The sequence below is a fragment of the Antechinus flavipes genome, chromosome 1 (assembly GCF_016432865.1).
Source record: "Antechinus flavipes isolate AdamAnt ecotype Samford, QLD, Australia chromosome 1, AdamAnt_v2, whole genome shotgun sequence".
NCBI classification, from domain to species: Eukaryota; Metazoa; Chordata; class Mammalia; order Dasyuromorphia; family Dasyuridae; genus Antechinus; species Antechinus flavipes.
The window spans coordinates 146,297,551-146,314,599 of NC_067398.1; the positions used below are offsets into that span (position 1 = coordinate 146,297,551).

At 31.7% G+C, this 17,049-nt stretch overlaps 1 protein-coding gene across 2 annotated transcripts in view; it reads left to right on the forward strand.

Annotated features, from left to right (window-relative positions):
- Positions 1-17,049, forward strand: part of IPO11 (importin 11) — a 200,506-nt gene that overhangs the window by 25,559 nt on the left and 157,898 nt on the right. For both annotated transcript variants that reach the window (XM_051991179.1, XM_051991173.1), the window contains exons 5-7: positions 298-501; positions 9,943-10,075; positions 12,999-13,057. In XM_051991179.1, coding sequence (XP_051847139.1) covers positions 298-501; positions 9,943-10,075; positions 12,999-13,057 — 396 coding nt within the window. The remainder of the gene's footprint in view (positions 1-297; positions 502-9,942; positions 10,076-12,998; positions 13,058-17,049) is intronic.

A 17,049-nucleotide genomic window follows, 5' to 3' on the forward strand; every position in this document is an offset into this window, starting at 1 on the left:
CTGGATTTGAACTTTCAAAGAGGAGTCTTCCTGATTCAAGTGCTGTATCCATTGTGCCCCCTAGCTGCCCCAGAATTACTGATAACTAATGCTAAATGTCCTTTAAATGAAGTTATTAAGTAATAAACATAGTTCTTTAGTACAAGCACATCTCATTTTGTTGAATGCATAGCCATCAGAAAAAAATAATGTTGGAAACCTGGAGAATATACTTTCTTTTTTCTTAATGAAAAATTCAGTTTTCAATATTCAATTGACCTTATCCATTTTTTTTTTTCTGATAATCTTTTCTAATAGATTGCAACTCAGATTGCAGTGCTGATTGCAAAAGTTGCTAGATTGGATTGTCCCAGACATTGGCCAGAACTGATTCCTACCCTAATAGAATCTGTGAAAGTCCAAGATGATCTTCGTCAGCACAGAGCATTGCTTACTTTCTATCATGTCACTAAGACCCTGGCATCCAAAAGACTGGCTGCAGACCGGAAGCTCTTTTATGATGTAAGTAAATGAAATCTAAATATGAACATTTTTTTCTTTTCCTAAAACAAAGTAATGTTTTATTAGGTTGCCTTCAAAATTTTATGTTATAGTTTAATATTGCTTTAGTTATCTGATGGTAGATGATCAAATTCTCTACAACATGTCTCTAAGACCCTCTTAAAGAAGAACGTCAAGGAAGCCAAACTTTTTGGGCCTTAGAAACAGTGTTTTGGCATTTCTTTTTTTTTTTTTTTCTTTTATTTTTAGCATAAGATTATTTCTATCTAGGATTTGAATTATATTACTGCTTGTTTCTTTAACAAGTAGCCTAGCAATCATTTTGGAGTAAAAAAAAAAAAAAAAAGCTGTTAAGCTGTTAAGCTCTTAGTTCTAAAACCTGATTGTCCTTTGCATTTTTTGAAATAGCGTAACTAGCTTGCTAAATGTCTTACGCTAGTTATGCATAAAACAAATATTTGAAATTTATCTTGTTCAGAACAACTGTATGTTCTTTATGTAACATTGTATGTAAGATCCCTTAAATGTTAATTTTCTTGAGTGCAATAAAAGTAAAAAGTAAAGTATAAGTAAAAAATATATAATTATTTTAAGTGGAATTAGCAGAGTAAGCTGTACATTTTGTGGCATGGCCTGCAGTCAGAATTTGTTTTGCTTGACTATTTATAATTGTCTTAAGGGTTTTGTTTTTGTTTTTCTTTTTATTTTTTAAATTTCTATGGCTATCAGGTGGGATGTGATTGAGATAAGATAGTTAAAAAAAAGAATTGGAAGAAAAAGTGGTCATTGAAACATTTAAAAATGAAAAGAAGACCAGAAAGAATCACAAGCAGGATAGCTTTAAAAGTTACATGTTGAATTCATTATTGATTGAAAAAGAAAACCAAGCTTTATGTGATAGGCTGTTTTTAATATTTAAGTTCAAACTAAAGAAAAATTAATGAAAAAGGAAATTATCAGTCATCAGCAATTAAATAATTTATTAAGATGTGTGCTATGTGCAAGGTCCTATTTGTCTCAATGTTTGCACCTTATGTTTCTTGACTTTTTTCTCTGCTTTAAGGTGGTAGAGGTTTAATGCTATCATGGGTTGTTATTTTTTTAAGACAGTCATAATACTCTAAAACATCATCTCATTTGATCTTACAAGATTTTTGTGAAGTATGTAGGTATTTGTTGATATTTCCATTTTGCTTAGGAGAAAATCAGACTGAGAAAGACTAAATGAATTATGCTTTGTGACACAGTTTAGCTAGTCAGGATTTGAACTGAGGCCTCTTGGTTCCTCTAGGTTAAAGACTCTTCATATTACATTGCCTCTCATAAATTGTCTTTGTGATTTTCATTATGTTAATATATTAAGTTCATTTTTTGGAAGCAGCAGAATTAACAGAGAGTTTTTAATAGGATCATTATTTGTTATATTAGTAAAAACCACTGTTTATGTGTCAGAGAATAATTGGCGATATGGTAGAATGAAAATGAGAATGTATTAGGAATCAGAGATCTGCAATCTCTGACCCTGTCTGAATGATCACTAAGTTTCTGAATCTCCTTTTTTGAACTGGTGTATTTTATATCTAAGCTGTCTTCTAGCTGTTCAATTCCATGATAACCGAACATAATAATTAAAGAATGTTTTATGTACAAATCAATAATTTTTCCAGAAAATTCAGTTAATACTTGAGAATTTTGTTGTTCCACCTTCATAAATCACTTCTTTAAATAGAATCACAAAATTCCCCAAACTACCCATACCCTTAGTCTCCTAACTTCTGTTTTAGTATCTTTTCCAGGACAAAACATTACTTTTCTAATAATAGCTAGCTTTTCTATAGTGATTTAAGATTTTAAAGCACTTTGGAAATATTTTATTTAATCCTTAACAGCAACCCTGTTTTATTCTCCTTTTATACATGAGAAAACTGAGACAGACAGAAGTTGTCATTTGTCTAGAATCACAGAATTAGTAATTGTCTGAGGATAGATTTGAACATTTTACTTCAGGGATCCTCAAACTTTTTAAATAGAGGGCCAGTTCACTATCCCTCAGACTGTTGGAGGGCTGGACTATAGTAAAAACAAAAACTTTGTTTTGTGGGCCTTTAAATAAAGAAACTTCATAGCACTGGGTGAGGGGGTTAAATGTCCTCAGCTGCCGCATCTGGCCGGCGGGTCATAGTTTGAGGACCTCTGTTTTACTTGTTTAAGGAATTTGAATGTATTATCCTAGGAAAGCTGTTAAGTTTTTTTGAACTTGTAATATTAGGAACTTTGTCATGAAATTTACATTTTCACAAACATTTTGCAAACATTCAGATTTTTTTTTATTATCTCTTTGAGGGTTACCTTTTTTTTTTTTTCCATTTGTTTTTATTTATGCCTTGTTGTCAATATCAGAGTCATTTCCCAGTGTACCTTCCTCCTTTCCCCCTCAACCCCTGTAATTAGCCTTCTGTTTCAGTTAAGCCAAATCAACTAACACTAATAGTTGCAGTTCACTTCATATGTTGTCCCTACCTCTTTATCAAGACAAAAGAAGTAGGTCCTAGGTACATAGATTTTGAGCTACAGAGTGTCTCAGAAGTGATTTTGTCTAGCCATTCATTTTTTTTTTAATAACTTTTTATTGATAGAATGCATGCCAGGGTAATTTTTTATAGCATTATTCCTTGCATTCACTTCTGTTCCGATTTTTCCCCTCCCTCCCTCCACCACTTCCCCCAGATGGCAAGCAGTTCTTTACATGTTGAATGGGTTACAGTATATCCTAGATACAATATATGTGTGCAGAACTGAACAGTCTTCTTGTTGCACAGGGAGAATTGAATTCAGAAGGTATAAATAACCCGGGAAGAAAAACAAAAATGCAAGCAGTTTATATTCATTTCCCACTGTTCTTTCTCTGGGTGTAGCTGCTTCTGTCCATCTTTGATCAATTAAAGCTCTCTTTATCAAAGAGATCCACTTCCATCAGAATACATCCTCAAACAGTATCGTTGTTGAGGTATATAATGATTTCCTGGTTCTGCTCATTTCACTTAGCATCAGTTCATGTAAGTCTCGCCAGTCCTCTCTGTATTCATCCTGCTGGTCATTCCTTACAGAACAATAATATTCCATAACATTCATATACCACAATTTACTCAACCATTCTCCAATTGATGGACATCCTTTCATTTTCCAGCTTCTAGCCACTACAAACAGGGCTGCCACAAACATTTTTAGCCATTCATTTTTAAAAATAGAATTTTAGTGATATCTTTTGTTATCAAATTGATTAAATGTCCCCCATATCCTTTTACTTCCTCATTGCAAAGTTACAGATTTTATAATAATTTTTTCAGAAAAAAGGAAAAGGAAATTTGGTATATATTATCAGTACATGGGAAAGATCTGATATTACAGAGTGTTCTGACCTCTGCAAAGTTGCTGAGGAAGCATCTTCTCATAGTCTTTCTTTGGGACTAGTGTTGATCTTTATAATTTTTGTCATTCAGTTTAGATTATAGCCTATTCATTTTCAGATGACTAGCTTAAAGATGCAGTGACTTGTCCAAGGCAGTGAGTCACAGATCTGGGTTGGAACCTAAGTCTTTCATTCTAAATTTATATTATATTTTGCTACCTCCAAGTTATTTTTAAAATTATCGTAATTCATAAAACCTTCAAATGAAATATGTCTTCCCATTTAATAGCTGCTTTGCTTTGTTGTTACAATGAAAGATTTTGTTCATATCAACAAAATTTTTCTTTCCTGGTTTCAGGTATTTGAGGATTATAATTTCAGTAATCCCATGTAGTAAACAAAAGTAAAAACACAACAATGTATTTGGCTTCTAGAATTTCTATCATTTTATACCAAATAATGAAGTAATAACTTGAACTTAAGTACTGCCAGTAAATTTACAAAGCATCTTCCTCAGAGCATCCACTAAGGTAGATTGCCTTCCCACTTTAATGATGAGGGAACTAAGGGTCAGAGATTAGAACACTGCTGGTAAGCATAGGAACCGAAACTTCAACCCACATCTTCCATAGGATCATAGACTTAAAACTGGAAGAACCTTAGAGACCATCATATCAGCCCCTCTCATTTTACAGAAGAGGAAAATGAACCTTAGGAAAGTTAAATGATTTACTGAAAGTAAGCTTTAGAGATGGGATTTGAACTTAGTCCTTTGACTTTTGATTAGAAAGAACCAGTGTGGTGATAAACTGCCTCAATTCCAATTGTGTTCCTTTTTTTCTTCTAAAAATTATTGATAAATTTCCCACATTAAAGCAAAATTCCATGAAAACTGATAAAATATATTTTTCCTAAACTGTTAATAAAAACAATCCAAAAGAGTCTTCAAGGTTATTTTTATTTTTCCATATTGCAGCTTGTTTATCCTATTGCACCTTGCAGCAAGTGTTTGGCTTTCCAATATGCTTAGCATATTTTCTTCAATCTGTTTTTTATTAGTCATTTGTTTTTTAGTTATTCTGTTATTTATTTGTTAGTTATTACTCCAAACTAATGAGAGTTGTTTTTAAGGAATAATTTTCTGCTTGTTTATTTTATGTTTGTTAACTGTTCATGCTATCTGTATTTTCCTGATTTTAGTCTCTTTTATTAATAGCTGAGGCTCCCTTCAAGTTTTCAAAGTTACATCTTTATACAACTTAATTTGCTAATGGAAATTTGAAACTTAAGTGGTCTCTAGAGAGAAATAGTCTATAGAATGGGCCATGCTTTCCAAAGTCCATTGCTTAAGAGAGATTGGACAATGGTTATTCTTGATTAGGGAAGAGCAGTTTAAAGAATGACTGGGTCTAGTGTTTCTACCTTACAAGTTTCCTTTTGCTTAACAACATATATCTTGTAGAAGCTTCTAGAAAATTTCTTTTGTTTAACGACATGGAACTTCTAGAAACTCATAAAACTGTATTTGATAAATGGGGTTATTTATTGCAGATTTCTTTTGGAGTCCAGAGAAGTCCATTTAAGCTTCATTTTAGGGCTTCTTTTGTCCCTTTATTATAAGATTAATGAGTTCTCTTAAATCAGAAAGTAGGTGAGAAATAGAGACTTAGAGGAATAGATTTGTAAATATACTGGTTTTCTTTGGTTTGTTAACCTAAAAAGCAAATGGGAAACTGTGGAGGTAACAAATTATAGGGAATAGAAGCCTAAGATTTAGGAAAACATGCTTTTGATCTGGAATTGGCCAAATGGGAAACCTCAAGTTCAGCTGTTGTAATGCTGTCAAATTAGGTAGAGCGGAGCAGCTGAAATCAGCAAAGATTGATAGCCTAGTGGATTCTGATCTATGTAAATAGTAACTAGCTACATGGGAAATTGCAACATTTGCGTGTTAAAAGATATGTCAGGATAGACAACTTTTTTATATATATTTGAAAGGGCCTTAGATTCTTCATTTTACAGATGAAGATACTGAAGATTGTAGAGATTTAAGTGACTGTCTAAGATCATAGAAGTAGTAATTAATGGAGCTTTGATTCCTATCCAAATAGTTTTTTCTCCACTATGCTATGCTTATGTTGTGCCACTTGCTCCATTAATTACATACTTGAAACTAGTACTTCTTCCAAGAAATTTTAATTAACCTATTCCTCCTTCCCCTCACATTGAAATTATTCAGATACTTTTTAGGGAAAACAGATTTCTATTTATATGATTAAAATTTTTTTTTAATTTTATTTTTTCTGGTTATACATAAACATTAAATTTTTAAATAGATATTTCTTTATGATTCATGTTGGGAAAGAAAAATCAGAACAAAAAGGATAAAGCCCATGAGATTTAAAAAAAAAAAACAGAAGAAAAAGTGAACATGACATATGTTGATTTATTCTTTATAAGTTCTCTCTCTAAATGCAGATGGTATTTTCTATCTAGAATTTATTGGGATTGCTTTGGATTACTGAACTGCTGAGAATAACCGATTCTTTCATAAGTTGATCACTGCATAATATTGCTGTTACTCTGTACACTGTGTTCTTGGTTCTGTTTGTTTTGCTTAGCATAAATAAGTGTAAATCTTTCCAGGTCTTTCTAAATTCTTTTTTTTTTAAAATAGAACAATAATATTCCATTACTTTCATATGCCATAACCAGCCATCTCCCCAACTGATAGACATCTACCCATTTTCCATTTCCTTGCCACCACAAAAAGAGCTGCTATAAATATTTTTGTAAATATGGGTCCTTCTCCCTCCTTTATGATTTTCTTGGGCTATAGACCTAGTAGTAGCACTTCTAGATCAAAGGTTATGCACAGTTATAACTCTTTGAACATAGTTCCAAATTAAGGAAGACAAATTTCAAAAACAACAGTTTCAGGTGGATAGTGTTCTTATTACTACAGATCACAGAATCATAGTTTTGAAACTTCTCATTTTATAAATGAGGAAACACTTCCCAACAGATTAAATGCCTTGCCTAAGCTTATGTAGATAGCAGGCAGCAAGGCTATAATTTGAATCAGAGTCTTGTAACTACAAATCTACAGGAAGAAAGAGGGAGTTACTATGAATGCATATATTGGATTTAACATTTCTACCATGTTTAACATATATTGGACTATTTGCCATCTAAGGGAAGGGGTGGGAAAAGATGGGGGGATTGGAATACAAGGTTTTGCGAGAGTTAATGTTGAAGAATTATCCTTACATATGTTTTGAAAAATAAAAAGCTTTTATAAAGAAAAAAAGGAATTAAATATTCACTTAATCTTGAATATAATTATAATAATTGTTTTTCTTCATCAATAAAGTAAGTTCATCATTCATTAAGCTGATTAATGATGGGGCCAAGAGTAGAATCCAAATCTCTTGATGCACTTGAGTCTAGTGTTCATTTTATGTCATGTCTTTTCTTAAAATTACTTTGCTAAGGAGTATTTTTAACAATAGATATTAGTGAGTTTCTTGTGCTTATTTACAAGTAATTCAGAGTATTTCATAAGCTATTTCAGAGTCTTCTTTCAAATTACATAGACTGGAGATTGTGGCACAAGCTTTTAATTTTAGCTGGTACATCTCTTGAACTAGGGAGTTCTCATTTGCAGTGGACTATGCTAATTGGTATCCACACTAAGCCTTAAAACTTTGAGCCGTAGGGAGTAGGGGGTCACCACATTGTTTGTCTAAGAAGGCTGAACCAACTTAGGAAATAGGAGTTTGAGCAGGTCAAAGATCCTGTGTTGATTAATAGTGGGGATGAGTAGCCCCTGTATGAACCTAAAGCATGGGTAAGGTAGGAAGATCACTTTTTGTTTTTCCTTCTTCCTTTCCTTCCTTCTTCCCTCATCCCTGACTTTTTGACTAGGATTGTTATTTTTGCCCTTCACTACCTAGTAAAAATTCAAATCCTACATCCAAATATGTTTAAGCATCTATATGCACAAAATCCACATCTAAACAATAATGAGAAATCAAGCAGCTAAACATTGTGAAACATTGTGAAAAGCATATCAAATTATAATAAATATATCTTCTACAGGTACTATAGGCAAATGATATAATAGTATCTTAAGTAGAAAAAGGCATACAAAAGCACCTGCTACATAACACTTTTCATTTAAATAATTTGTAAACATTAATTAGGAATCAGAAAAGGCTTCCTTATAATGAAACTTCTTAAAATGGAAGTCTTCTAACATTAAAATATTACACAATCCTCTGCATGATTTTTGTAAGCAGTTTAAATTGAAATCGAGTGAAATGTATATTATTCATTTGTTCTTTCACTTTTAAAAACCGAAGTGCTAAAAAAGACTCATTTCCACCCCATGAATATCAGTCAAAATAGCTCAATAGAAGCTGATAATTTGTATTTTGATAAATATCGGACATAGGAAAATTCTGGTGTAGAAGGAGAATTTCTCTAAGAGAAGTGAATGACAGGTTTTTTTGGAAAACTTTTACTTTTGGAGAATTGTTAGTTTAAAGTTATTTGTTCCAAGTTCTACATTAAATCATGAGTCTTATGAGAATTTGAATACAGGATTTCCTCTCTTGATCCATGTGCTTAAAGCTGTGTAGTCCAAAATGAGATGACTTAATTAGAGATCTAAGTTCTGATTTTGAAATTCAATCAATTCTCAGATTTTGTTAGAACATTAATGGCATATTTTTGTTTGGTGAACAAATTTCCCTTTATCTTGACTTTTCAAATGGTAAGATTTATTTATTAAAGGTTTATTTTTATATTTTGGATGACTGATAAATGTATAGTAATTCTTTATTGATTCATATAATGAGTACCATTGCAAGCTTATTTTAACTAGACTTTAGACTTTGAGGACTTTGAATAGTTCTGTATTTGTATATTTCTTGTAAGTACTTTGGACTTGGAGGACTTACTTTGAATAGTTCTATATTTGTATATTTCGTGTAAGTACACATAAGTCTTGGGACTCAAAAGTAGATTGCTTTTCTGGAAAAGGTATTGTAAGTGGAAACTTTTGCAGTATACATTAAAGGTTTATGTTCCTGTTATGGATGCTAAAAAGGCACAGACTTTCAGAGCCTAACAGAAGCTTACGATGTAAAAACTATATCAGGAGATAAAGGACTTGGGAGTGCCAAAAGTCTTAAGTTATTCTTTTGCCACACATTTTCTCTATATTATATATTGTCTTCTAAATTTGATCCCATTCATCTTCCCCCTCCCCTATGTATATTTTTGAAAGTGTTTCCCAGCTTTCATAGAGAGTATTTTCGTTTTTTTTCTCGGCACTTTATAGTATTTTATTTTTTCCAATTATATGTAAAGATAGTTTTCAACATTCATTTTTATAATATTTTGAGTTCCAACTTTTTCTTCCTTTCTTCCCTTTTCCCTCCCCAAGAAGAATATAGAATTTCTAAAGCTGAGATTGAAACATGGGGCCATCAAGAAAAAGCTGTAGGGCTCTGAAAGAATTAGTGACATTAGGAGTTGAGTAGGTTTCTGGGAGCAGAGCTCTGTAGCAGCATCAGAGAGGGAATGATGAAGAGGGAATGTGAGGACAAGGGGAAACAGCTGGAGACATATCACAAAGGGAACACATTTCTAAAAGATAAATTTTGTTGAGCATTAAGTGCCTGTGAAGTCAGGAGTTGAGAGGAGAGCTTCTACGTGTACTTGAGCACATTAGGAAGTTTATTAATATAGTAGTGTGCTTTGTACTACAGAGACTTTTAAGTTATACCAGGCAAGTATACTGGTGTTGTAAGGACACTGGAATTGTAAGAAGATTGTTTGATTTGTAGTAGATTATAATATTTTAACTGATCATAACAACTTTAATTCCATGGATGATACATGAACATTGCTCATATAGTCTCAGTAAAAGTGTATTCTCATGGTTTTTGGAATTAAAAAGCCAAACATTTTGTAGATCTCTGTTAATGACCCAATGAATTGTGAATAAATTTGTTTCTTTGCAGTTAGCATCTGGAATTTATAGTTTTGCCTGTTCCCTGTGGAATCATCATATGGATACATTCCTGCAACATATTTCTACTGGAGATGAAGCTGCTATTTTAAATTCATTGGAAAGAACACTACTATCATTGAAAGGTACAGTTAAACATTATTCATATTTATTATTTATTTTAAAATAGCACATCCCTCAGATGTGACTCTGAAACAGAATGGAGGAATCTCTTTGGCAAAGATATAAAACTAATATATGTGAATATCTAAAAACTAATTCTAAATAAAACACTAGAAGAAATAGTCAAGAACAAGGACAGGAAGAAATAGGAAGAATAAAAAAGGTACAAGGAGCATTATGAAAAGAGAAAATCCCCCATGTGACAACTTCAAAATACTACTATTCTCATTTGCTCCACAAACAAAAGTGCTTGTATTGATCCTTATTTTTCCCTAAAAAAAGATGTCCTAAATTAATAACATCATTTGGAGAAAATGTTTCCCTTTCTCCAACATCACTAAAAATCCAAACATGACCCCAGAAAGGGATGAAAAATGTAAATGTATAATTTTAAGTATTTTCAAGTAACAGAATCACAGGACATAGACACATTGGAAAGGTACATGTTAACAGAAAACAGACCTCATTTAAAGACCTTGAATGTAAAAATGATTTTCCAAAACCAGAAGAAACCCTAGTGAAGAACTCTTAAAGCTATAATAATACTATAAATCAAGCTGACTAGACAATAACTAGTCTTTTTGTTACTTTGGAGGATTTTAGGATAAGGGATTCTGAGTTCATTTTTTTAATCCATATTCTTTTTTCTACCATCTTCTCCCATTTTTAGTCTAGCACATATAGTATATTCAAGTGTATGGTTAAAACTTTTTTTTTTTTTTTAAAGAATTGTTGTTGTTGTTTTTTGTTTGTTTTTATATTAATAGTCACTTTCAGAAAGCTTCTGGACTAAAGTCTTTTTCTCCCCTCAAAATCTTTTTATTTGGCAGCTAACCCTGTCAGGCCTGTTTTGAGTTTTTATTCATGTGGCACATAATCCTCTGAAAAAGTGGGGCTGTTCCTTTTTTGAATTTCAGGTCTAGCTCTCTTTGGTTTCAGATACTTTGGTCTGCAAATCAGCTTGCTTTCTAATACTCCTGCTTTTAGGAGTTCCTTGCCAATCTCTCTCCTGTTTATCGATACTCATTTGTATATTCAAGGTCTTTAAATGCATTTCCTCTTTTCTGTTAGTATATACTTTTTTTTCCCTACTTTTATTCTTTGAATTTGTTCCTATCTTTGTTCTTAATTATCCTTCTCCTAGTTATTTTATTTAGAATTAGCTTTAGGTATTTGCACATAGTAACTACTGTATCGGTATCTAAGAAAGTTCTTTGGTTTCTTTAAAATATTACTTCCTCCTCCACACACACACACACACACACACACACACACACACACCCATTCCTGTGTCAATATGTCTATGTCCTGTGATTCCGTTACTTGAAAATACTTAAAATTATACATTTACATTTTTCATCCCTTTCTGGGGTCATGTTTGGATTTTTAGTGATGTTGGAGAAAGGAAACATTTTCTCCAAATGATGTTACCAATTTTGGACATCTTTTTTTAGGGAAAAATAAGGATCAATACAAGCGCTTTTGTTTGTAGAGCAAATGAGAATAGTAGTGTTTTGAAGTTGTCACGTGGGGGAATTCTTTCTTTTCATAATGCTCTGGCAGCCCAACTATGATTGGTACTGTCCCTCTTGAGATTTTTAACTGGCTTGAAAACTGTTTGCCCAAGTTTTAGGACATTTAATCATGATTTTGGATGCTTCCATTTTGTAGATAATTTTAACATTATACATGCTGCTCTTTTGAAGCAGGAATAAGTTCCAATTTTTATAGTGTTAGAAAAATTATTTATTATCTTTGGTTTAATCTCTAAAAGAGGAACATCATTTTAAAATGCTTTCATATCTTAATTTTTCTATACATTTTTAGTGATTGATGAATTTTAAATATAAGTTTGTCTTATCCTGGCATATTTCTTTAAGATAACACAAAATATAGTATTACATTTTTTAAAAAATGAATATAATATTATCTTTACTAATAATGTGATCTACTATTGGTTATCTTAATGAATTTAAGAATTAAATGTTTAAATTGCAATAAATTCTACTTTACAAAAGAAGTAAGATTTTCTTTGTTTTCTCTTTGAATTTTCTAGCCTCAGTTTAGGTAGACGGGATTCATTTTGATCTAATGAGCATAGTCATAGTTATTTCCATTAAAAATTGATCTCTGGGTTTTTAATTGTTACTATATGATAACCTTTTGAAAATCAAGGAATTATTCATGATTTATCAAGTAACCATATAATGACACATATATACTTTATTCATTGATTTTCCTCTTATCTACTAAAGTCTTGTATTTGGCAGTATGTTTTTATCACAGATTTACTTTAAGGGAATACTGTAGCAAATAGTGTTAACTTCAGTACAAATCATTTGAAATTTCATTAATTCCTGCCTCTACCACTTTGGATTATTGCATGTACCTTAATGTTCTTTGGGCCTTAATCTACTTTTGTTTATGGATAATTTTGTCACTGTAAAAGCATTATTACTGAATTTACTGAATTTTGTACCCAGAGGTGATTTTAGATCTTGTATTAACCTGACATTTAGATTGTCCTCTATAAATAGTTTCATTTTGTGAAGTATTTATGGAATGGACACAAAACTAATGAGAATAAAATGGACCTAAATTTAGAGTAATTTCTTTTTTAGAAGAAATATAGTATAATAGATTGATTGGCCTTGGTAAGAAGATCTGAACTGTTAATCTGACTCTTTTATTAAGTAAATGTGACCTTATCCAAATCATTTATCCTGTTTGTGCCTGAATTGCCTCATTTTTTACATAATGCAATGTCTAGGGTATCATATATATACACACACACATATATATATATTTATCATTGTAAATATTTATTTTTTGCAATCATAATTATTTTGATAGTACTTAGAATGAAAATTTGCTCGTACTTTTCAGTGCTTCGTAAACTAACTGTTCATGGATTTGTAGAACCTCACAAAAATATGGAAGTGATGGTAAGTTACATCAATTCTCTGACTTTTGGGAAATGTTTAATTTTTTTAGTTGATTTTATGACTGTCTTAATACTATCTCTTAATTCTAAGATAATCTTTTATTTAAAAATTATGCTATCCTATATATGCCACAATGTAATATAATGTGTGCCATTTTATGGGCATATTTTGTATGTAATAAATACCATTTAGAACAGAAAAAAACAGGATTGGTGTAGCATTTCTTATGATTGGTTGTTACCACAGAAATTGTTACTGTGGCAGTCCCTTGAATTTGGTTGCTATTGTAATGTTACCAGATATATCTTTGCTGTTTCATCTGTCTGACAGTTTAAAAATGTTATTTGAAAGGGAAAAAAAAGTCATGCATATCTAAGTGGGATTATTTGTTCAAACACAATTTTTTTTTTAGCTTTTGAAGAACTGGTTAAAATAAGCCTAAAATTAAAGAACATATTTACCATCTGTATCCTTCTCTTGGTTATGTGTCTGTACAAGATTAAATTAACAAAAGGGGAAAAATTTTGTTCACTTTTGTGGGAACTACTGTTAAATTATTAAATTTATCTGTTCATTGGTTCTAACTAAAGTAACCCATATATGTTGCTATGAACCTGGAGAGTAAACAAAAGTGCTTATAAGAAAAATAATTTAATAAAATTAACATATCTTTCCCTACTGGGAAAGTTATTCCACTTTTTATATTTTTGTGTGAGAGGTTCTCAGTTCCTTATTATGTGTGGAAAATTCATTAGTCACTTAAGCTTGGTTTTGTTGTTTCTTTTGGAATTCTTCTATTCTATCTAGATTATTGAGTTGGCTATATAGATACTATATTTGCTATTCCTAAACATTCTGAGAATTGAGACTCAGATGGTTCAGGGAGAATTACCAACTGCTAGAAATAACTTCCATAGATAGAAGAAATTAAGTGAATGTGCTGAAGTAACTCCTGAGGACTCCCTGTATGACACAGTGAAGTGAAAAGAATCACAGAACAGTAGAAATGGAAGAGATTTTAGAGGCTCATTAGCCCACCTCCATTAAAGTAATGGTTAGGAAGACGAAGACCTCCCAGTAGAGGGCCCTAATGCAGCTGATGTGCTGCTACTCTTAGCTCAGCTCTGATTATTTAAGTTTTTTCTGGTATTAAATTTGAATTTACCTTTTTACAATTTGTATGCATTGCTCTGTGTTTTGTCTTAACTAGACTTGGTATTTGTGGTTATTTTGAGTTATCATGAGTATTTTCAATTATACTCCATGTGATTGAGGCAAATGTCTACGAAAAATCATTAACATAAAATTTTTGGTGCTTCAGTTGTCTTATTTGGAACATTCATTTATGCAACAAAAAGTGTGTAGAGCAAGATCATTCTGTTATAATAAAGATAAAAGAATTGTTTCTATATATTCAGTATTCATTTTAAATAGCTTAGCAATGTAACAAATTGTAATGTATTAGTCATTTGTAAAGATTATATGTTGAACTATTAAAAAGAAATCAGTTAAAATGGGGTGATTGTTTTTGCTTTACAAAACTTAGATCTGTGTTTTTACAAGCCATGCTATTCTTGTAACTTAAAGAAGATTCAGCCTTGTGAAGTAACTTCTACATTTTTACCTTCCAATTGGAGTTTTTTCATTAAGACAAGTTAATTTTTCTGTTATTTAGCATGCCTCTGGGCTGATGCCCCTTACCATCCCTTAGTGTCATTTCAGAAAATAGGAAAACATTTCAAACAGAATTAAAACTTTCTCCTTTCCCCCTTGATAAATATATAAACAACACAAATTTGCTTTTCAAAACCTTCTTTCAAATTAGTTTTTGTTAGAGATTATTTCTGCCAAGATTAAAATGGTCAATCAGGAATTGTTTATATTTAAGCCATATATAGTTGCTTTTAGTTGGCTACCATCCCATTTTGATAATATTTTTAATTTTTGTGTCTGTGTCTGCCTGTGTCGCTTCTCTCCCTTGCTGATTTTTTTCTTCTAGTGTATTTCCAGAGTCTAAAAAATGTTGTCTTTTCTTAATCGGCTTTTGACTCAACACATAGTAGATTGTAAAGAGACAAAGTATTTTTCTTTTGGAAACTTCCCTTTGAAGGTGACTTGACTCCTAGTCAAATCTCCCCCATTTTTGCTTTCAGATTAATATTTTGGGGGTGTTTTTTCTTTTTTTTCCTTTTTCATTTTTAAATGAATATTTCATTAGTGCTTCTCCCCATTATAATCATGTGCTTGAATGGACTTGTAGATTAAATACACATGTACATATATGTGTATATCTGTGTATAATATTTGTATAATATAAATACATAACAAAAGTGAATGTACCTTTCTATTCTGCATAGAGAGGTGCTGAGCTAGAGTTATAAAACAAAAAAATATGCTATTAGACATGGTCATACCTATATGTGTGTATGTGTGCATGTAAATAATTATAATTAACAATATTAATATGTAATATATTAGTGTTAATAATGTAGTCACTTAATGTATTGCTACAAATATTATAACAACACAACCTTAATAATATATGAAATGCTGCAAATTAAGATTAATTATATATTATAAATATGTAGTATAAAATGTGTGTGTGTGTGTGTGTGTGTGTGTGTGTGTGTGTGTGTGTATTCCTTCATCCCCAAATATTTTAGAAAGGTACAATCAAAGCAGACTTACACACTGAGAATGTCTGATGGCATATGTCTGTTTTTCACCTCAAGTCCAGCACTTCTTCATGTAGAGCAGAGTTTATTCACTTTTTTTATTATGCATTTATTAAGTTTCTTTCCTATTGAAGTAGTCTAATTGCTATATTTCATTATTATAATGGGCTGAGGCTTGAGTTGATGCACTGAGGTCCCAAGCACATGAGGCTAAATAGTAATTGGACCATACTCTATTAATATATAAGCTTGGAGAAAGAATGGCCCCCACCCACTCTTTGTGCAAGTCCTGATGTGTTGTATAGGAAATGACGATTTTGGTGGGTGGAGGCAGGGGAGTGGAAAAGGAAGGGGAGGAGAGGCTTTTGGGATTGCCATTGCCACGGTTGGCTCGGCTCGCGTCGCTCTCTCTTAGCTGGCTTCCTTTGCTATCGCAACTGCCTATATTTGCTATCGCAATCTTTCTTGCCTATATTTGCTATTGCAATCTTTATTCACCTCTTCACTTCAATAAATATTGAAGATTTTTCCCTTAACCTGAATTCCTGACTCCGGCTGATTTTAAATACGCGGTCATTACACATTATGAACTTTTTGTGATCAAGATTGGTCATTTTAACTGATGTAAATTCTTATGCTTTTAAGTGTTTTCCTTTATATTATTGTGTTTAATGTGTTTTTTGTTTTCTTGGTTCTTTTTGTTTCGTTCTGCATCAATTCATGGAAATTTCTACTTGCATTAACTTCAGTTCTTGGGTAAATTCTAGATCAGGTCATTAAAGAGATTGTTGGTGAACATTTAGATAGGGAAATGGTTATAAAACAACGAGGTTGGCTTCATTAAAAACAAGTTAAGCCAGATTAGCCTCAGTTCCTTTCTTACAGGATTACCAAATAGTAGATCCACCATACATCTAGTTGTATAAGTTAGTTTATTTCTTATCAGTGAAATGGAAATTGCTAGACTAAGATTTGCAAAGAAAGTATTCTTAAAAAGATACTAGTGCTTACTACATATCTGCCTTTCCAACTCTTTTCATCCATTATCAAAAGTTTTCTTTGACTTCCTATTATGATGCAATTCAGGACCATTCACAACTTGGCTCTAGTCTATCTTTTAACCTTGACAAATAACATTTTTCTTCATGAAATTTATATCTGAATAAAACATACTAATTTCTTTTTATTATTTCATCTTCCTTTCTTTCCTCTTCATGCCCTGGAATAGATTCTTTTCACATCTCTGCCTATATCTTCCTCCAGGGTCCATCTCAAATTCCAGTGTTATCTGATGTTTAATTGTCCCCAAATAGATGC